General features: G+C 42.6%; 1 protein-coding gene across 1 annotated transcript in view; it reads right to left on the reverse strand.

Moving 5' to 3' along the window:
• The window catches only part of Ttn (titin), a 263,368-nt gene that overhangs the window by 26,658 nt on the left and 213,894 nt on the right, over positions 1 to 22,816 (reverse strand). Inside the window, exons 276-284 of the mRNA XM_078017672.1 lie at positions 5,664 to 22,769; positions 4,589 to 4,885; positions 3,897 to 4,484; positions 3,500 to 3,802; positions 3,087 to 3,383; positions 1,464 to 1,751; positions 1,053 to 1,352; positions 502 to 804; positions 106 to 411 (exon numbers count right to left, since the gene is read on the reverse strand). Coding sequence (XP_077873798.1) covers positions 106 to 411; positions 502 to 804; positions 1,053 to 1,352; positions 1,464 to 1,751; positions 3,087 to 3,383; positions 3,500 to 3,802; positions 3,897 to 4,484; positions 4,589 to 4,885; positions 5,664 to 22,769 — 19,788 coding nt within the window. The remainder of the gene's footprint in view (positions 1 to 105; positions 412 to 501; positions 805 to 1,052; positions 1,353 to 1,463; positions 1,752 to 3,086; positions 3,384 to 3,499; positions 3,803 to 3,896; positions 4,485 to 4,588; positions 4,886 to 5,663; positions 22,770 to 22,816) is intronic.

A 22,816-nucleotide genomic window follows, 5' to 3' on the forward strand; every position in this document is an offset into this window, starting at 1 on the left:
CACAAAACGGACAGGAACAGTGAATTTTAAAAGCAAGAAAGTGAGTCTTTTCTTGGAAATACTCTAATAAAACGATAAAAACACAATCACACCAGTTGTACATACCAAGTATATCTTTAGCTTGTACAGGCTCGGTCATTTGTATAGGTTCTCCTTGTCCAGCGCAGTTTACTGCAGATACCTGGAAATAGTAATTGACTCCAGGTTGCAGGTTAGACACTACATATTCTGTGGTTCTGACCTCTCCTCTGGTAGAAACAATGGTCCATTCCTCTTCCTCTCCTTGTCTCATCTCAACAACATATCCAGTAATAGCACTGCCCCCATCATAGACAGGTTTACTCCAGCCAAGAGTGATGGATGACTTTGTTGAATCTGCAATTCTTATCTTGGCAGGTGGGCCTGGAGGATCTGGAATGACCATTCATAAAATGGTAATTACACAATCGTATACAATTTATTTACACAAAAGATGCTACTGCTGAATGTAAGAATACTTACCAATAGGATCAGCAGCTTTGTAGAAGTCAGATGGTTCAGAAAATGGACCCAGTCCAGCAGCATTTACAGCACAAACTCGGTATTGATAGTCATTGTTTTCTGTGAGTCCTGTCACTTTCTGTCTGGTGTCACGGATCGTCTCCTTTTGCACTTTAAACCAAGCTAGACTCTTCTTGTCTCGTTTTTCAAGGAAATAGCCACTTATTTCACTACCACCATCTACAATTGGCCTGTTCCAGACAACAGTCATTGAATTCTTGGTAGTCTTTGTCACCTCTGGTATGCTTGGTGGCCCAGGTGTAACTATTTAGAAAGGAAAAGCAAATGAGTTTGCAGGATCAACATTACTCATAAATTCTATATTCTGATCTTTGAATTCTGTCTAAGAATATTAATTTATTATATTTTCTACCCTGTTAAAAGAATGACATTAAGATATGATGCGACACAAAAGGAAATCATTTTAAGAAAGCATTCATAGTCTAGCAGAATAGTTTATCCTTAAACTTCTCATGATTTTTGGTTTTCTAATGAAATAAATCCTATCTTACCAAATGCATTCTTAGCTACCACCGGATCAGATTCCAGTGGCTCGCCAATTCCATATTTGTTTACAGCTCGAACCCGGAAGATGTATTCATTTCCTTTGATAATTTTGGTGGTTGTGATGATGCACTCTTCCAAATTTTCAGCCACCATAGACCATACGACACGGCTTGTCTCACGCTTTTCTACAATATAGTGTGTGATTTTTGCACCACCATCGTCAGTTGGGGGCCGCCAGAGAAGTGTTATCTTTTCAGCAGTGACAGTTTTAAATTCAATTGGTCCACCTGGAGGTCCTGGTTTGTCTGCCAATGAAAGAATAAGATGATATGTTAGTGCTTCTAAAAGTCTATTAATTTTAAATTACTACATTTTAGGCAAACAAAATATGACATTGGCCTGTATTGAGTACCTACCAAGGATCTGTACTCTGATAGTGGCCGAGGCTGAGCCCATAGCATTCCTTAGTTTTAATTCGTAGCTTCCACTATTAAGGCGGTTGGCATCTTTGATGAGTATAGATGCGAGGTCAGTGGTATTTTCAACACACACCAGTGCATTGGTTTGCAATTCTTTGTCATCTTTATACCACTCAATTGTAGGCTCAGGTTTGCCAGAAATGCCTGCTCTGAGCTTCACAGATGTACCTGCTCTGTATTTGACAACTTCTGTATATTCTAAAGGTAGGTCGATTACAGGTCCACCTGAAGAATGACAAATAAGAAATATTTCATATATCCTAAGGAGGAAAGAAATAGCCATAACAACCTCAAAATAGGGTCACTGGCCCTTACTAAACTATATATATATGTATACACACACATGTGCATGCACACACACACGCTTCTAATTCTAGTCACCTATTATTTTAAACTTTTAAATTTTATAAGCTATTCTCCTAGATGGGGAAGAAAGTCTATGAAAAAGCTCTGACCTCAATAACATTGTACTAATTGCACAGGGACTTCAGTGCCTTCTAAATGGGTTTTAAAGTCTGTTAGGTATTTCATCCCAGTGATGAGATGGGATAGCACAGGGAGAACATTACTGAAAAAGCAGCCTTCAGCATTTTCTTTCACTCTAGTTTTCTTTCCATGTCTTCTGATCACTTCCTATTCTTCTTTTCCTGTCTCACTTCACCGGTATCTATCCACATGTGAGTGGTTCGTTTCAGACCTTTGAATGCTCAACTCATGATATTATATATCACTGGGAATATTTTATACCAGAGTTCTTTGAACCATTGAGAAACAGAAGTAAATTTGACTTGCTTCACAATAACAGCAATATTGATTTAGTGTCTGCAAAGCCTGGCTGATACAAAGCAGCCCTGGGATTCTCAACAGGAGGGTGGGAGTGGATACTTTGTCCAGGCAATATAGTGGCTCATTTTCCCTTTTGAAAATGGAGAAATTTTAGGAAAAGTGTCACAGGGTTCTTAACTCTTATGATATTTCAATTTTCAAACCATTGTTAGTTGAATGTACCAGTTACTTTCCATAATGGTCAAAGTATATGCATATTTGATGAGCAGTGATGTTAGGGCTCTGAAGAATCCCACTTCATCACTAATAAGCTGTTGACCTTGGGGAACTTGCATAAGCACTTTAAATCTCAGTTTCTTTTTTGTAAATTGGCTAATTTTAGGGTTGTTAAACTAAGAGAATTTGTGTAATTAGTCAATAAATGCTAGCTACTGGTAACACTGTCATCATGAAAGTCCCTGTTTACAGTCTTCCACTTATTTAAGAGCAATATTTTGTGAGGATGTGCACATGGAGTTAACTATTGGCTCTGATAATTTTAAAGGGAATAAAAGCACCAACTTATACAATGAATCATGAAAGTTGGAAAGGTCCTTAGATACTTTATATAGTCCAACTCTCTTAATTTATAGGTAAGGACATTTCCTAAGTATCCCAGCTAGTTCATAACTTCTTCCAAAAACTTAATTACAACATGCAGTAAAAAGTTATTAAAATAAGGAAATGGTATTAGGTTAGATAGCTGTTGGGGTTCAAAGTTCCAATAATGCTTACCATAGGAATCAATGCATGTAATGGGCCCTACAACTTCAGATGGATTGCTGATGGAACCAACGGCATTCCTAGCAAAGACACGGAATTCATACTGGGAATTCTGAGTCAAGCCAGAGACAGTGAATTGAGTCTCAATAACATTGGTGAAACTGGCTTTGGTCCATCTGCCATCTGGAAGGTCACGTCTCTCAACTATGTAGCCTGTAATCTTGCTTCCTCCATCAAAAGCTGGTTGTTGCCATGACAGGTTGACAGAGTTCTTTGAAATATCAGTGATACGGACATTTCTTGGAGGTTCTGTGGCAACGAGAGAAGGAAGATTAGTGGCACTTATGCCAATTTATTTTGCTTTACATAAACAAGATTTGCATTTTCAAGGTGTCAGAACTGTCCCTCTCATGACAAATACATACCACAGGCATCAATGGCCAGGACAGGTTCAGAAGGATGGCTGGGTTTTCCAACACCTGCAGCATTTTCTGCATACACCCTGAATTCATAAATAAGTCCAGCACTGATTGTTGTGACTTTGAAGTGAGTTGTACGGATGATCATTTTGTTGGCTTTTTGCCATAAGATACTGTTTCTGTCTTTCATTTCCAAGTGATAGCCTATGACTGCGCTGCCTCCATTAGACACGGGTTCATGCCAGCCCACGGTGATGCTTTCTCGAGTAACATTAGTGACCCATGGCGTAGATGGTGGTCCAGGTGTTGCTACGAGAGAGAGAAACCCCATAGGTTAATACAGCTATTTCGCACATTTATGGTAAATGGAAACCTAGGATCTTTGAAAAGTTTGAAAACTCACTGTATGGCAGTTTGACGACCACACAAGCAGAATCTATGTGATCGCTGATGCCAAAGCGGTTTTCTGCCTTGATGCGGAATTGGTATTCCTCTCCTGTGGTCAGTTTCATGACTTTGATCATGGTTCTTGCAACTGTTGTAGACACTTCTGTCCATGCTGCAGTACTTGTTTCTCTCTTGAGTACAATGTAATTGGTAACTTGACTTCCACCATCATACTTAGGTGGCTCCCATTTGAGAGTCACACTTTCTTCAGTTATGTCACTAATAACAACAGGACCAGTTGGAGGACCAGGCCTGTCCAGCACAATGATGTTAATGAAAGATTTGGTTGTTCCACTGGAGTTGGCTGCCGTGATCTCATATTTTCCAGCATCCGCTGTAACACTGTCCTTAAGATTGATGGTCAGATTCTCAGCTGTAATTTCAGTATTAAATCTCATAGTTGCCTTCAGGGGGACACCATCTCTTGATAAGGTCACTTTGGGTAGTGGTTTTCCAGAAATTGGAATGTCCACTTTAAGGTTTGAACCAGCTCTAACATACACAGTGTGACTTGGAAAATTCTTCATATCAATTTCAGGGGGTTCTGAAAAATAAGAACATGGAAAAATGGAGGTGAAAAAAGAGTTTTTAAAAATCAGAACAATGTAAGTGATTTCAAAATTTGCTTCTACATAGAATTAGACATACCTAGTTGCTCCTTTACGAGAACAGGAAGCAGGAGTTCTCGTGGGTCACTCAGGCCAGCTTGATTTTCAGCAAAGACTCGGAAAAAGTATTCATGATTCTCCCTCAGACCAGAAACAACGTGGTGGGTTGTCTTTACCACTGCACATTTAACCCAGTTTTTCTGTCCTTTTTCTAATGCTTCAACTATATAGTGTACAACTCTGCTTCCACCATCGTGTTCGGGCTTCAACCAGGTGAGGGAAACACTATCTTTGGATACACTTGTTACTCCAAGTTTTTCAGGTGGGCTTGGTTTTTCTAAGAAAACAAAGTATTGAAAGAAAGGGAAGAATCATTAACAACATTCTTTCCCATGTGCTCTTCATGCATTGTCAAAATAGAACTTTTAAATCAAGGCCATATGCTTACTTTTGAATCTTTCTTACTTTTTGTATGACCAGTTTGGCTATTGAGTCAACCAAAGCTCCCCCAAATCATGTTATTATATGTCAAAGTATTTGCTTTTAAATTGACCTAGATTAGATGATAAAATGTACCCCAAATTCATCATGGGTAGAAAAGGAGAAACAAAGTGACCAATCTTGCCATGTACAGTGACACATGCCTGTAATTGCAGCGGCTCCAGAGGACCAGGCAGGGAGATCACGAGTTCAAAGCCAGCCTCAGCAAAAGTGAGGCATTAAGGAACTCAAAGACACCCTGTCTCTAAATAAAATACAAAACAGCGTTGGGGATGTGGCTCAAATGGTGGAGTGTCTTGGTACCAAAAAAAAAAAAAAAAATCTAATTTCCTAAGAAAGTTAGGAATGTCATCATCCAGTTTCTGAATACATACACACAGTCTATGTTTGTGTGTGTGTGTGTATGCAGTTTAATTTTACTTAAATTCAACACTTTGAATTTCTAGTAAACAAAGTAAACAAAAGTTTTCTCTATTAGAGATTTTTATTTTGTGCTATAGAATGAATAGTTTATGGTATGAACCAAAACCATTTAAGCAATGACTAAGTAGAATGAGCCACACTATTCTAGCAAAATGAATGCAGGTATATAGATTTTCCTTCTTAAGACATACCTGTTATTTTGACTCCTTCCTTTGTTTCAGCCGGTGCACCCACACCAAACTCATTTTCTCCAGCGACTCTGAAGTAGTAAACAGCTCCTTCTTGTAAGTTGGTGACCTTGTAGGAGAGGCGGTTACAGTTGTTGGTGACAGAAACCCATGCTTTCTTGCTGGCCTCACGTTTTTCTATGTGGTAGTTTTTCACTGGTGCTCCACCATCGTTTTCAGGGACATCCCAGGATAACACTGCAGTCTCTTTGGTTACATCATGTACATTAACATTGGCTGGAGGACCTGGAGAATCTAAGACTTTGACAACAAAGGTCAGTGAAGCAGCACTTAACATATTCTGAATCGTTAATGTGTATTTTCCAGAATCATTTCTGTTGGCTTTTTCAATGGTAAGCGATGTACGAGTGTCTGTGGAATCAATATATGCTCTAGTGCGGAGGTCAGTGTCTGGCTTACTCCAGGAGACGTTGGGTACTGGTCTTCCTCTGAAAGGCACAGTCATGGTAAATGAGGAACCAGCCTTGACAATCAAGGTCTTCCTCATTTCAGTGTCCAGATCAAATACAGGTTCTTCTTCTCTTTCCTTTGCTATCTGGGGGTCGGAACTTTCGCTGGGATCACTGGCACCAATCTTATTGATAGATCTTACTCTGAAAACATATTCAGCTCCGGTTGTTAGTCCACTTAGTGTGTATTCAGTGCCTCTTAAGCTCTGAATGGCAGTTTTCCAGTCTGTTTCATCAGATTTTTTGTATTCTACAGTGTATCCAATTATTGGGGCCCCACCATCAAACAAGGGCTTAACCCAGCCAATAGTTATAGATGTCTTGCCTGAGTCCACAATTTTGGGTTTGGATGGAGGAGACGGTAAGAATGCTGGATCTTCTGCCCGAACTAAGGGAGAAGGATCACTTGGAAGACTTAGGCCAGCAGCATTTTCTGCATAGACCCTATATTCATATTCACACCCTTCCCGAAGTCCTGTTGATTTCACTCTCAGATCATAAACTGGCTTTTTGTTTACCCGCACCCATCGTAGGCTGTTTTTCTCTCGCCTTTCGATTATGTATCCAGAGATTTCACTGCCTCCATCACTCTCAGGTCTTGACCAGCAAAGTGTCATGGAATCTTTTGTCACAGAGGTAATTTCCAAAGATGTGGGTGGACTTGGAACTGTAAATGGATCTAGTGCCTTTACAGCTATACTCTCTAGGGACTCACCAACCCCGTATTTATTAACACCTGTTACTCTAAATATATATTCATTGCCTTTCAGTAATTTGGTCACTTTACAAGATGTTGTTCTTAACTCTCCTTCACATATTGTCCATGCAAGGCGGCTTGTTTCACGCTTTTCTACAATGTAATAGTCGATGTCTGCACCACCATCTTCTTGCGGACGTCCCCAGGAAAGAGAGCACTTTTCAGAAGTAAGGCCATTTATTTCAAGTGGCCCTGCTGGTGGACCAGGCTTATCAAGTACTTTGCAATTAATTGTCATAGACCGAGTTCCTGCAACATTCTTCAGTGTTAGTACATACTGACCAGTGTCTCGTCTTACACAGTCTTTAACTGTTAATGAGGTAGTAAAGTCTGTTGAGACAATTTCTGTTCTTGCTCTTTCTTCAATTTCTATGCCATCCTTGGCCCAAGAGACTACTGGCAGAGGTCGCCCTGCAATGTCTGCATTTATCTTAAGGACTTCTCCAGCTTTGACAACAATGACATCTCGGAACTTGACGTCCATCATAATTCTTGGAGCTTCCACATCATCTTTAACTGTTATAGGTCCAGTGGATTCAGAGGGTTCACTAATGGAGTCAGCAGCATTCCTTGCAAAAACTCGGAACTCGTAACGCTGATCTTCAGTAAGTTCAGTTACTTCAAAATATGTTTCTTGTACGTTGGTAAAGTTGCACTTCAGCCACCGGCCATCTGGTAGTTCTCTACGTTCAACAATATATCCTGTGATCTTAGCTCCACCATCATAGTGTGGTTTAGCCCATTTAAGTGACACTGATTTTCTTGTGATATTTGTGACTTCAGGTTGTCCAGGAGGGTCACAAGGATCTCTGGCAGGGACTGGTTCACAAGATTTACTGCATTTACCAATTCCAGCAATATTCTCAGCATATACCCGATACTCGTACATCAGTCCTTCATCAAGACCGGAGACTTTCATTTGAGTGTCGGCAATGAGGGTTTTATTGGCTTTGGACCAAAGAATGCTGCTTCTTTCTTTATACTCAAGGTGATAGCCGATTACTTGACTTCCCCCATCGTTAACTGGCACTTGCCAGCTAACAATCATGGTAGATTTTGTGGCATGCACAACTTTAGGAGTACCAGGAGGACCTGGGGGACTAAATGGATACTCTGCAACAACAGCTGAAGATTCGCTGTAGGAACTCTTCCCGTATCGGTTTTCTGCACAAACACGGAACTGATACTCACTTCCTGTTGTTAGACGAACTATTTTAATGGATGTTCTTGCAACTGCCTGTGAAACCACATGCCATGTTGTAGAAGTGGTTTCTCTCTTCTCAACAATGTAATTGCTAATCTGGCAGCCGCCATCATATTCTGGAGGATTCCAAGAAATGGTGACATTGTCACAACTAACCTCATCAATACTTATAGGTCCTGGAGGCCCTGGTCTGTCAAGGACAATTACAGTAATAGGAACTGTTATGGACCCAGCACTGTTTGAAACACAGAGTTCGTAAGTTCCAACATCTTCCCTTGAAGCCTCATTAATAGTTAGTGTTGTTACAGTCTTTGAAGAGGAAACGTTGACTCTAGTTGTCTCTCTGAGAGTCTGACCATCTTTTTTCCAGCTTATAGTAGCTTGAGGTCTTCCTTTGAATGGCACATCAATCTTGAGTTGGTCTTTAGCCTTTACATTGAAAGTATGGAAGGGAAGCTCTACTGAAGGTTTTATTTCGATATCCCTTGCAATTACAGGCACTCCAAGTTGCCTTGGGTCACTTCGTCCTTTTTCATTTACTGCAGATACTCTGAAGACATATTCTTCTCCAGCCGTCAGGCCAGATATAGTTGCTTCTAGGGTCTTAACTTGTGTGCAAGTGCTCCACTTTTCACTGCCTTTAGTCTGCATCTCGACTACATAACCAGTAATTTTGCTGCCACCATCGCTTTCTGGTTTCTCCCACTTAATTGTAGCTGTGTTCCGGGTCACATCGACAAGGGTCACTCTTCCAGGTGGGAGGGGTGGTTCAGACACTTTCACGGGCTCAGTTGTTTCAGCTGGCAAACCAATCCCGTATTCATTGCAAGCCAAGACGCGGAAGTAGTAAGAACATCCTTCTTGTAGATTTTCAATTTTAAAGGTGTTCTTAGTGCAGTTGTTGGTGATAGTAGCATAGGCTTTTCTTGTAGTTTCTCGCTTTTCAACGATGTAGTTTGTGATCTTAGCTCCTCCATCAATAAGTGGTGGTTCCCAGGCTAAAGTCACCGATTCTTTCTTTACCTCTCTTACAGTCAAATTCACAGGGGCACTTGGTGAGTCAAGAACTCTGACATTCACAAAAGCTGTTTTGGAGCCACTGTTGTTTTCTAATGTCAGATTATACCGACCACTGTCAAATCTGCTCACATTATCAATCACCAACATTGTGTAGGAGCTGGTCACCTCGATCTGGGCCCTCTCAGTGAGAATGCCTTCTGCCTTTTCCCACTTGACTTCAGGTTCTGGTCGACCTTTGATAGTGACGAATAAGCGTAAAGTAGCACTTGCACGTAGAATGACCACCTTTCTCAGGTCAGCATCAAGTTCTATTTCTGGTGGCTCTGCCCTTTCCTTAGCAACCACCGAACCAGGGATAGTTGCAGGTTCACCAACCCCTTCAGAATTGAAGGCGCAGATCCGGAAGTTATATTCAGTATTTTCTTTAAGCTTGGTCACTGTGAACTGCTTCCCTTGTAATCCTGTTGGAGGTGTGCACGTTGTCCATTCATCAGCAGTGGCTTCTTTGACCTCAACAACATAGCCTTTCACAGGTGCCCCGCCATCATAAATTGGCTTATTCCATGCTAGGGACACAGAAGATCTGGAAGTGTCTGTCACTTTTGGATTGCTTGGTGGACCTGGTGGATACAAGGTGTCACACGCACGGTAGAACACAGATGGCTCACTAGGCTCACCCACACCAGCTGCATTTTCAGCAGCCACTCTGAATTCATAGGAGTGGCCTTCAGTAAGGCCAGTTACCCTGAACCGGAGATCAGTCAGTGTTTTCTTGTTGCACTTGGTCCATCTAATACCTTCCTTATCTCGTTTTTCAAGAATGTAGCCCTCGATTTCAGCACCCCCATCGTCCACTGGGCGGGCCCAGGTTACTACCATAGAATCTTTGGTGATTGCTGAGGCTTCAGGTGTTGAAGGAGGACCAGGCCGCTTATAAGGATTACAGGCTATAACAGGTTCAGATTCCAGGGGCTCTCCAATTCCATATTTATTCACGGCCATGACACGGAAAATGTACTCATTACCAGGAAGAAGTTTAGTGACTTTGTAGTTAAGAGCCTGTACCTCTGTTGAAACCTGGGTCCAGGAGAGTCTGCTTGTCTCTCTCTTTTCAATGATGTAATGAGAAATACTAGCACCACCATCTTGTAAAGGTGGGTTCCATGCCAGGTAACATTTTTCTGCAGTAACTCCAGAAACTTTCAGAGGCCCTTCCGGAGGTCCTGGCCTGTCAAGTACCTTTACTGTGATTGGTATAGACTTAGTACCACCAACATTGCTAAGTTTCAGAACATATTGACCTCCGTCAGCCCGTATACAATCTTTGACAACAAGAGTGGTTTTCTGAATAGTAGATTTAATTTCCATCCTAGCAGCTGTTTCTTCAAGTTCTTTTCCATCTTTCAACCAAACAATATCAGGTATTGGTTTGCCACGGATATCAGCTTCAAGAACAAACGTCTCTCCTGCATGAACAACAATGACGTCTTTATATTTGGGATCCAGAGAAGCATTTGGTGCATCAATTTCATCTCTTGCAGTAATGGCACCACTACTTTCAGATGGTTCACTGAAATTGCCAGCTGCATTTCTTGCAATAACTCTAAATTCATATCTTTGGTCTTCCACAAGTCCACTCACTGTAAATTCAGTTTCTAGGACATTGGTAAAGCTGGCTTTCATCCAACGGCCATCAGGTAGATCTTTCTTTTCTACGATATAACCTGTTATTTTGCTGCCGCCATCATAGGCAGGTTTCTTCCATTTCAGTGTGACATTGTTTCTTGTGATAACAATGGCTTCAGGACGACCAGGCGGGTCACATGGATCACGAGCAACAAAGCATTCGGACACTTTGCTAGGCTTGCCAATGCCAACAATATTTTCAGCAGAAACTTTGAACTCATATTCAAGGCCTTCATCAAGCCCAGTTGTCTTGAATTTGGTGTCTTGAATGGGAGTTTTGTTTAACTTGACCCATAAAATGCTGTTCTTTTCCTTCTGTTCAAGATGGTAGCCGATAACTTTGCTGCCTCCATCATTAACTGGCTCATGCCATTGCACAATCATTTGATCTTTTGAGATTGATGTCACAAAAGGAGTTCCTGGTGGTCCAGGTTCTTTAAATGGATATTGTACAATAATTGGTTTGGAATCCAGAGGGGCACTTTTTCCATACCTGTTTTCAGCAAAAATTCTAAACTGGTACTCAGTGCCTGTTTTCAGTTTGGTTACTTTAATTGTTGTTCTTGCAACGGTGGCCGATACCATGTGCCAAGTGGTGGTGGTTGTATCTCTCTTCTCTACGATATAGTTGCTTATTTGGCAGCCACCAGTGTAGGCTGGAGGTTCCCAAGATATGACCACGAAGTCCGCACTAACTTCATCAAACCTCACTGGTCCAACTGGAGGTCCAGGCTTTTCCAAAACAATAATGCTGAGATTTTCTGTTGCTGTGCCTGCGCTATTTGTTGCCGTTATGGTATATTTTCCAAAGTCATCTTTGCTACTTTCTTTAATGTGCAAAATAGTGGAAGTAGCTGTTTCTTCAACATTTACTCTTGTTGTCTGCTTCAGAGGCTCACCATCTTTGACCCAAGATATTTTAGGTCTTGGTCGGCCTATAACTGGAATTTCTATTTTAAGATCCTCTCCAGCTTGGACACTATATGTGTTAAATGGTAACTTAAAACTAGGTTGTATAGTCAAGTCCTTGGCTATGACAGGAACACCAAGCACTCTCGGATCACTTTTTCCTTTCTCATTGTAAGCCTTGACCCGGAACTGATATTCTTGTCCGGAACTCAAACCAGTAACAACTGCATTGCAGACTTTGGATTCAGCCACAGTGCTCCATTTTTCAGTTCCTTTGGGCTGCATTTCAACAACATACCCCAGGATTCTGCTACCACCATCATGATCCGGTTTCTCCCACATAAGTGATGCACTGGTCTGGGACACATCAGTGAGTGTAACCTTTCCTGGCGGGGAAGGAGGTTCAGAAGCTTTCACGGCATCCAAAGTTTCCACTGGAACGCCAACTCCAAATTCATTCTCAGCCATGACTCTAAAGTAATAAATGGCTCCTTCTGTAAGATTCTCAACTTTGAAACTTGTTTTGCTGCATTTACTACTCACATTAGCATACGCTTTTCTGGTTGACTCACGTTTGTCGATCACATAGTTCTTGACCTTTGCTCCTCCATCAATGATGGGCGGTTCCCATACCAGTAGGACAGAATCTTTTCTTACTTCTTTGACTGTCAAATTCTGTGGTGGTCCTGGGGTGTCGAGAACTTTCACAGTTACAAAAGCAGACTTCGATCCGCTGCTGTTTTCCAGCTTGAGAATGTATTTGCCAGCATCATTTCTGTCACAATTTTCGATGGATAGTTGGGTATAGTTTACTCCCTTTTCAATTTGGACCTTATCTGTGAATTCACCTTCCTCACGAGACCAGGTGATCTCGGGTGTTGGACGACCTTTGAATGGAATGTGAATTCTGGCAGATCCACCAGCTCTTACCACGATTCCTTTCCTTAACTCCGAGTCAATGTCAAGTTCAGGGGCTTCAAGTTTATCTTCTGGTTTCACAGTCCCAGGAACTGATGCAGCCTCACCTAGACCAACTTTGTTGAGGGCACAGACTCGTATTTTGTATTCTTGATGTTCAACAAGTTTTGAAATTTCAAATCGTGTGACTCTCAGGCCAGTCTGTGGAGTGACTATTTGCCATTCTTCTTCATCTGCTTTACAAATTTCTATGACATATCCCAGGATCTCACTGCCACCATCATAGATGGGTTTGCCCCAAGCAAGTGTGATTGAGTTTTTAGTGGTGTCTACAACGTGTGCATTGGTGGGTGGGCCTGGTTTGAACACAGGATCGCAGGCCTTATAATACACTGTAGCTGGACTAGGTTCTCCAACTCCAGCAGCATTTTCTGCAGAGACTCTGAATTCATACTCATGGTCTTCTGTTAAGCCTGTTACTCTCAGACGCAGATCTGTGATGCGGCGTTTATTGCATTTTATCCACCTAATGCCACTTCTGTCTCGTTTCTCTACAATGTAACCAATGATCTCACTTCCACCATCGCTATCTGGACGGTTCCAACAGACTGTCATGGAGTCCTTGGCAATGTTTGTAACTTCAAGGTTTTTGGGTGGACCAGGAAGCACAAATGGGTTTTTCATTAGTACTGGTGCAGATTCCAAAGGCTCTCCAACACCGTATTTGTTGACAGCCATTATACGGAAAATATATTCATTCCCTTCTAACAGTTTGGTAACTTTCAGAGAATTAGTCACAACTTCTGAAGCCACAACAGTCCATGCTAGTCGGCTGGTTTCTCGCTTTTCAACAACATAGTGAGAAATGTCACTGCCACCATCTTGAAGTGGTGGAGACCATGTTAAAGTGCATTTTTCTGAAGTGACTCCGGTAACCTGAACTGGCCCTTCTGGAGGTCCTGGTCTATCTAACACTTTTACGTTTACTGGGAATGACTTAGAACCTGCAACATTGGAGGCTCTTAGAATATACTGTCCACCATCAATTCTAATGGCATCCTTTATAATAAGTAAAGCCTTAAAATCTGTGTTCTTTATTTCACATCTAGCAGATTCTTCAATTTCCTTATCTCCTCTTAACCACTCAATAGTAGGTAGGGGCTTTCCATGGACATCAGCCTCAAGCCTGAATGTTTCTCCAGCATTCACCACTATTGTATCTCTGAATTTTGGATCCATTGAAATTCTTGGGAGCTCAACCTCATCCTTGGCAGTGATTGGTCCAGTACTGTCAGAGGGTTTACTTATGGCACCGGCTGCATTCTTTGCAATGACTCTGAATTCATATCTTTGATCTTCAGTAAGACCTGACACAGTAAATTGAGTTTCAATGACATTGGTGAAGCTGGCTTTCATCCAGCGGCCCTCAGGTAAATCACGCTTCTCTACAATGTAGCCTGTAATCATACTTCCGCCATCATATACAGGTTTGGTCCATTGTAAAGTGATTTCATTTCTTTTAACAATTATTGCTTCTGGTGTTCCTGGTGGGTCACAGGGATCTCGGGCTACGTAGCATTCAGAATTCTTGCTTGCTTTGCCTATGCCAACGATATTTTCAGCATAAACTCTGAATTCATATTCAATGCCTTCTTCAAGATTCAGTGCTTTAAATTGGGTGTCATGGATAATACTTTTGTTGACTTTTGTCCACAAAATACTATTCCTTTCTTTCCTCTCAAGGTGGTAACCTATGACTGGGCTTCCACCATTATTGATTGGTTCATGCCACTGTACAACCATAGAATCTTTGGAAATGGCTGTGACAAATGGTGTGCCTGGAGGACCGGGTTCTTTGTAGGGATATTGAGCTACAATTGGATCAGACTCCAAGGCAAAGCTTTGTCCATATCTGTTTTCAGCAAATATTCTGAATTGGTATTCTGTACCAGTTTTCAGTTTGGTTACTTTGAGAGTAGTTCTAGCAACAGTAGCAGAAACAACATCCCATACTGTGGTGGTTGTATCTCTCTTATGAACAATGTAGTTAGTAATTTGGCAGCCTCCTGTGTATACTGGAGGGTTCCAGGATAAGGTAATACTCTCAGCACTGACTTCATCAAATTTAACAGGTCCTTTTGGAGGATCAGGTTTATCTAGAGTGATAATTTCGATGGATGCTGTTTTCTGACCAACAACATTGGCAACTGTGATTCCATATTGTCCACTGTCATCCTTATGAGTCTCTTTAATACTGAGTGTGGTGAGGTCAAGTGAATCGGTAACATTGACTCTTGTGGTCTGCTTCAGGGGAAGACCATCTTTAGTCCAGGTGATGGTTGGCTTAGGACGTCCAGAAATTGGTACTTCTATTTTCAAATCTTGGCCAACCTGTATGCTGTAACTGTTGAATGCAGGTCTTACATCTGGCTCGATGACCAGATCTTTGGCAACTATTGGAACTGCAAGGGACCTAGGATCACTTCTCCCCTTTTCATTTACAGCAATGACTCTAAAAAGATATTCTTCTCCCTGAGTTAGGTTGGTAATTACTGCTTCAAGGGACTTTACTCGAGCACACTCTGACCACTTCTCACTGTGTTTAGCTTGCATTTCCACAATATACTGAATGATTTTACTGCCACCATCATGTTCAGGCTTTGTCCAACTCAGAGAGACACTATTTCTGGTGACATCATCTACAGTTATTTTTCCCGGAGGTTGTGGAACTTCTGCAACCTTAATTGGGTCAGCTGTGCGGGCAGGTAGGCCGATACCATACTCATTCTCAGCTGTGACTCTAAAGTAATAACTGCAACCTTCTTGGAGTTGATCAATTTTCCAAGAAGTCTTGTGGCAATTCGTGACAACAGCAGCATATGATTTTCTTGTGGCTTCGCGTTTCTCAACGATGTAATTTTTTATTTTGGATCCCCCATCCAACAAAGGAGGTTCCCATGTAATTGATACTGAGTCTTTGGTGATTTCCGTGACTTTCAGGTTAACAGGTGGACTTGGTGTATCCAGGACTCTCACAGTAACAAAGGCAGACTTTGTTCCACTGCTGTTTTCTAATGTGAGAGTATATTTTCCACTATCGTATCGATTGACATTGTCAAGAACAAGCGAGGTGAAACTGCTAGTGACATCAATTATAGCTGCATCTCGGATTTCACCATCCACCTTTCCCCATTTCACTTCTGGAGTGGGACGGCCTCTTATGGGAACAAATAACCTTAAAGAGCCACCTGCCCTTATATTTATAATTTTCCTTAGTTCCATGTCAAGATCGATGTCTGGTGCTTCCAGTTTTTCTTCAACAACTACAGGCCCAGGGACATCAGCATGTTCACCAACTCCAGCTTTATTAATGGCACAAATGCGGAAGTTGTATTCATGCTTTTCCTGTAACTTCTCTACCTCTAAGTTTGTTTTATTAATTCCAGTTGGCGGGGTGCACATTGTCCATTCACCAACACTCACGTCACATTTCTCAACAATGTATCCTTGGATTTCACAGCCACCATCATATATCGGCTTGCTCCAAGAAAGGAAAACTGAAGATCTGGTAACATCCATGACTTTGGGGTTGTTGGGAGGGCCTGGTTTGTAAATAGGATCACAAGCTTTTTGGTAAGCAGAAGGAGGACTTGGTTCACTAAGTCCAGCAGCATTCTCAGCTGAGACTCTGAATTCATAGTTGTGATTTTCTATGAGTCCAGTTACTCTCAAGCGCAGCTCCCCAATCAGACGTTTGTGGCATCTTGTCCACCTAATGCCCTCCTTGTCTCGTTTTTCAAGAACGTATCCAAGAATTTCACTGCCACCATCAGATGCTGGCCTTTCCCATACAACAATCATTGAGTCTTTGGTCACTGTTGTGACTTCTGGAGCTTTTGGTGCATCTGGTACTACAAATGGATTCTTGGCAATTAATGGCTCAGATTCAAGAGGTTCACCAACACCATATTTGTTTACTGCCATTATACGGAAAATGTATTCATTGCCTTCAAGAAGCTTAGTAACCTTGCAACTGAGAGTTTGCACGTTGGCATCAACCACAGTCCAAACCAGGCGGCTGGTTTCTCTCCTTTCTACGATATAATTTATGATATCACTCCCACCATCCTGAAGTGGAGGTTTCCAAGCTAGTGTGCATTTTTCTGCCGTAACTCCTGATATAACAACAGGTCCTTCAGGTGGTCCTGGTCTATCAAGAACTTTGACATTCACAGTGACAGATCTCTCTCCGGCAACATTTTTGGCCTTCAAAATGTAATTCCCACTGTCAACACGTACTGCATCCTTGACGCTGAGACTGGTGGCAAAGTCAGTACTCTTTATTTCTAGTCGGGCTGTGTTTGAAAGCTCCTGATCACCTTTTATCCATTGAGTGGTTGGTATTGGTTTGCCATGTATATCTGCATCAACCTTAAATGACTCACCAGCATGAACCACAATTGTATCCTTGTATTTGGGGTCCATACTTATCCTGGGTGGCTCCACCTCGTCTCGTGCTGTGATTGCCCCTGTGCTCTCTGAAGGCTCACTAAACACACCTGCTGCGTTGCGAGCTATCACTCGGAATTCATATCTGTGATCTTCAACTAGGCCAGTTACTTCAAACTGGGTGTCAATGATGTTTGTAAAACTGGCTTTCATCCAGCGGCCGTCAGGCAATTCTTTCTTCTCCACCACATAACCTGTGATCTTGCTTCCACCATCATAGGTGGGTTTCTTCCACTGAAGAGTTACAGAATTCCTTGTGACAATGATTGCCTCTGGCCGCCCTGGTGGATCACATGGGTCACGAGCTACGTAGCATTCTGATGGTTTACTTGGCTTGCCGATGCCCACAATGTTCTCTGCAGAGACTCTGAATTCATATTCAATGCCTTCTTCGAGGCCAGTTGTCTTAAACTTTGTTTGAGGAATAGGCGTTTTATTCAATTTGATCCAGAGGATGCTGTTTCTTTCCTTGCGTTCTAGATGGTAGCCAATGACTCTGCTTCCTCCATCACTGACTGGCTCATTCCATTGTACCTCCATACTGTCCTTGGAGGAGAGCGTGACAAATGGCGTGCCAGGAGGACCAGGAACTTTGAATGGATACTGAGCTATGATGGGCTCTGAATTGAGGTAGGTGCTCTTTCCGTATCTGTTTTCAGCAGCAATTCTAAACTGATATTCACACCCGGTCTTTAATCTGCAAGCTTTTATTGTTGTCCTTGCAACCGTGGCTGACACAATTTGCCAGGAGGTAGTGGAAGTGTCCCGTTTCTCTACAATGTAATTATTGATGGAACTTCCACCATCATACTTTGGTGGTTCCCAGGAAAGAGTAATACTGTCAGCTGTCACTTCATCCATTTTAACTGGTCCAGTTGGAGGGCCTGGTTTGTCAAGAACAATAACATTAAGGGTCTCAGTAGCTTCGCCAGCTGAGTTAGTCAGTTTAACTGTGTAATGTCCAACGTCTTCTCTGCAGGCTTCCTTTATTGTCAGTAGTGTATTATTTTCTGTGCTCTCTGCATTTACTCTAGTTGTCTGCTTCAGTGGTACATCATCTTTATGCCAGGTTACAGTTGGTGTAGGGCGTCCAATGAACGGAACATCAACTTTAAGGTCTTCACCTGCCAGTACAGTGAAAGTGTTGAACAGGAGTTTGAAGGCTGGTGGGATGACGAGGTCTTTGGCAATCACCGGCACACTCAGTTGTCTCGGATCACTGATGCCCTTCTCATTCTGAGCTGAAACACGGAAATTATATTCTTCACCCTGAATCAGTCCAGTTATAGTGGCTTCAGTGACTTTGACTGTGGCACATGTGGCCCATTTGTCACTGCCTTTGCTCTGCATCTCTACAATGTAGCCCAGGATCCGGCTGCCTCCATCATGCTCTGGTTTCTCCCAGGAGAGTGACACGCTGTTTCTTGTGACATCCACCAAAGTTATTTTTCCTGGAGGAAGAGGTCGTTCTGATGCTTTCACAGAGTCTGCGGTTTCAGCAGGCAGGCCAATGCCATATTCATTTTCGGCGAGAACCCTGAAATAGTAACTGCAGCCTTCTTGAAGCTGGTCTACTTTCCAGGAAGTCTTATGGCAGTTGGTTGCAACAGTTGAATAGGCTTTTCTTGTTGATTCTCTCTTTTCAACAATGTAGTTCTTTATTTTTGAGCCTCCATCAAGGAGAGGAGGGTCCCATGTCAATGTGACGGATGTCTTTGTGACCTCCTTTACCTTCAGATCCTGTGGAGGGCCTGGGGTGTCTAGCACTCTAACATTCACAAATGCAGACTTACTGCCCGAGCTGTTTTCTACAGTTAGTATGTACTTGCCACTGTCAAATCTGTTCACATTTCCAACAATAAGCAGGGTGTATGAGCTTGTGGATTCAATGCTAGCTTTGTCCAAAGACTCTCCATGTTCCCGGGTCCACTTCACCTCAGGTGCAGGTCTTCCTTTGATTGGAACAAAAAGCCTCAAAGTGCAGCAGGCTCTTATCGTGACAACTTTGCGCAGGTCAGCGTCCAGTTCAATCTCTGGGGGCAGCATTCTGTCTTCAGCCTTTGGAGTTCCAGGAACCGAGGCTGGTTCCCCAAGTCCTTCAGAATTCATGGCATAGATTCGGATTTTATACTCCTGGTTCTCTATGAGGTTGGTGATGGTATAAGATGTTGCCTTGAGCCCAGCTGGTGGCGTGACAATCTGCCATTCATCTTCTTCTGGCAGGGCAATCTCAACCATATACCCAGTGATTTCTGATCCACCATCATAAATGGGTTTATTCCATGCAATTGAAATGGATGATCTGCTTGTATCCAGAACACGTGGGTTACCTGGTGGGCCAGGTTTAAACACAGTGTCACAGGCTTTATAGAACGGACTGGTAGAACTTGGCGCACTAATTCCAGCAGCATTCTCTGCCATAATCCTGAATTCATATTCATGTCCTTCTGTCAGTCCAGTCACTTTGTATCTTAAGTCAGTAAGGGTCTTTTTGTTGCATTTCACCCAGCGTTGGCCAGCTTTATCACGCCGTTCCACAATATAATTTATGATTTCACTTCCACCATCAGAGTCGGGATGTCCCCAGCAGACAACCATAGAATCTTTAGTGATAGTTGTAACTTCTGGGTTTTTGGGTGGATCAGGAGGTCCGTAAGGATCCACTGCAAGCACAGGTTCTGATTCAAGTGGCTCTCCAACTCCATATTTATTTACAGCCATGACACGGAATATGTATTCATTGCCTTTCAAAAGCTTAGGAACCTTTAGTTTTGTTACTTGGACTTCTGAGGCTACATTTGTCCATGCCAATCTGCTGGTTTCACGTTTCTGCACTATGTAATGATCAATTTTGGCACCACCATCATCCCGTGGAGGCAACCATGACAATACACACTTTTCGGATGTTACATCAGATACAGCTAAAGGTCCTTCAGGTGGGCCTGGTCTATCAAGAACCTTGACGTTGAAAATGTGTTTGGCAAAGCCACCAGGATTTGTTGCTGTAAGGATATAGGCACCACTATCCCTCCTTGATGAATCCTTGTTCACCAGATAAGTGGAGAAATCTGCGATCTTTATTTCTAATTTCCCCGTGCCTTCAAGCTCCTTTCCATCTTTGGTCCATTCCATGGTTGGTGGTGGGCGACCTGAAACATCAGCTTCCAGCTTGAATGCTTCGCCTGCTTTTAATATAACAGTGTCCTTGAATTTAACATCCACCATTATCCTTGGTGCTTCAAGGTCATCTCTGCATGTGATGGCATCGGATGGCTCAGATGGTGGGCTAATAGCACCAGCAGCATTTTTGGCAATCACACGGAATTCATATGCAGCATCTTCTGTTAGGCCACTCACTGTAAATTCATTTTCCAAAATGTTGCTGAAGTTGGCTTTCAGCCACCTTCCATTAGGAAGGTCTCTTTTCTCAACTATATAGCTAGTAATTTTAAAGCCTCCTGTATATTCAGGCTTAGCCCATTTAAGTGTCACTGCATGTCTGGTAATATTCAGAGGTATTGGTTTCCCAGGTGGGTCAATGGGATCCAGAGCAAGCATTGGTTCAGATGGCTTGCTTGGCTTGCTTTTACCTGCCATGTTTTCTGCAATTACTCGGAACTCATAAGCAATACCATCTGTAAGTCCAGTTGATTTGAAAATGTTGCCTGGTACTAATGCTTTGCTCACAGTCTGCCAGAGAATACCATTCCGTTCTTTTCTTTCAACATGATATCCTAAAATGGGGCTTCCACCATCAGAAAGTGGCTCATGCCAGCTAATTGTCATTGAATCCTTGGTAACTGCAGTAACCTGAGGGGTACCAGGAGGCCCTGGAACTTTAAATGGATAGTTGGCAACTATAGATGCTGATGTGATGCCGGGTCCAACTCCATATCTGTTTTGAGCTTTTACACGGAATTGATACTCCACTCCAGTAGTAAGGCGAGTGGCTTTATAGGTAGTCCGTATTACCGTGGTTGCTAACTCCACCCATGTAGTACTATCTGTCTGTCGCATTTCCACTACATAGTTGCTTATTGGTACTCCTCCATCATTCTCAGGTGGGTCCCAAGAGAAGGTTACAAAATCAGATGAAACTTCATCAAATTTGATTGGTCCTGTTGGTGGCCCTGGGATGTCGTGGACTTGAATGGTGATGACATCACCAACCTCTCCTACAATGTTCTTTGCTGTGAGTGGATAGGGCCCACTGTCACTTCTGACACACTCATTGATATTTAAGATGGTTGAAGTTGCTGTATTTTCAAAATTAACTCTCTGTGTCTGTTTAAGAATCTGGTCTCCTTTTTTCCATGTAACTGTGGGTTTTGGTTGACCGAGCACTGGAATTTCCACTTTGATATTTTCACCAGCTCTGGCAATGACCAGTTTCTGATAGATGCCACGGAGATCCAACTCTGGAAGCATTGTCTGCTCCTTCACAATGACAGGCCTGCTCTCTCGAGGGGCACTTCTCCCAGCACTGTTCACCGCCATCACCTGGAAGGTGTATTCCTCCCCTTCAGTGAGATTTCTCACAACACATTCTAATCCCTTCACCGTTGAGATGTGGGTCCACTGGTCAGAGCCTTTCCTTTGGGCTTCAATCACATAGCCAGTGATCTTACTGCCGCCATCATGTCTAGGTTTGGGCCATGCCAGGCTAACTGTGCTCTTGGTTATGTCCATAATGTTAAGGCTGTCTGGGGGTGATGGTGCTTCGGAGGCTCTTACGGGTTCTGTAGTTTCTCTTGGCTCTCCAATTCCATATTCATTTTCTGCCATCACTCTGAAGAAGTATTCACATCCCTCAGACAAGCCAGTAACTTTATATGTGCATTTATGACACTTAGTGGTAACTGTGGAATAAGATTTCCTTGTTGCTTCACGTTTCTCCACAATATAATTTGTTATGCGTGAGCCCCCATCTATCAGAGGCAGGTCCCAGTGCAGCGTGACACTGTCCTTCGTGATGTCTGTAGGCCTCAGGTTAAGGACAGGACCTGGTGTATCCAAGACTCTGACGTTAACAAAGCCACTTTTCTTCCCAGCGGGGTTTTCAATGGTCATCACAAATTTACCAGTGTCATATCTGTTACACTCTGGGATGATCAGAAGAGTGAATGATTCTGTGTTTTCAATGTTGGCCCGGTTCTTTAGGTTGATGTCATCTTTGGTCCATGTCACTTCAGGAGCAGGACGACCTTTAATTGGCACAAAAATTCTAATACTGAGTCCTGCTCTGACCACAAGTGTTCTTCGAAGCTCAGCATCTAGTTCGAAATCAGGAGCCATTTCCCGCTCTACAATTTCAACATCTGGAATCACTGCTGGCTCCCCCACACCGGCATCGTTGACGGCACTGATTCTAAAATTGTATTTTTCTTTAGTCTGAAGGTCAGGGACAACAAACTGAGTGATCCTGAGGGCAGTTCCAGTTGTGTCTTTTATCCAGGCCTCGTCTCCTACTTTTTGATGCTCTACCACATAACCAGTGATTTCTAGTCCACCGTCATAATGAGGCTTGCCCCATGCTAAAGAAGCAGATTTCTTGGTAGTATCAGTGACATGCGCATTTGAAGGAGGTCCTGGGGGATCTGAAAAAGAAACAAGATAAAAAGTGTATGTTAAGACTTTGGCTTTT

Source organism: Ictidomys tridecemlineatus, chromosome 7, assembly GCF_052094955.1.
Source record: "Ictidomys tridecemlineatus isolate mIctTri1 chromosome 7, mIctTri1.hap1, whole genome shotgun sequence".
Taxonomy (NCBI): Eukaryota; Metazoa; Chordata; class Mammalia; order Rodentia; family Sciuridae; genus Ictidomys; species Ictidomys tridecemlineatus.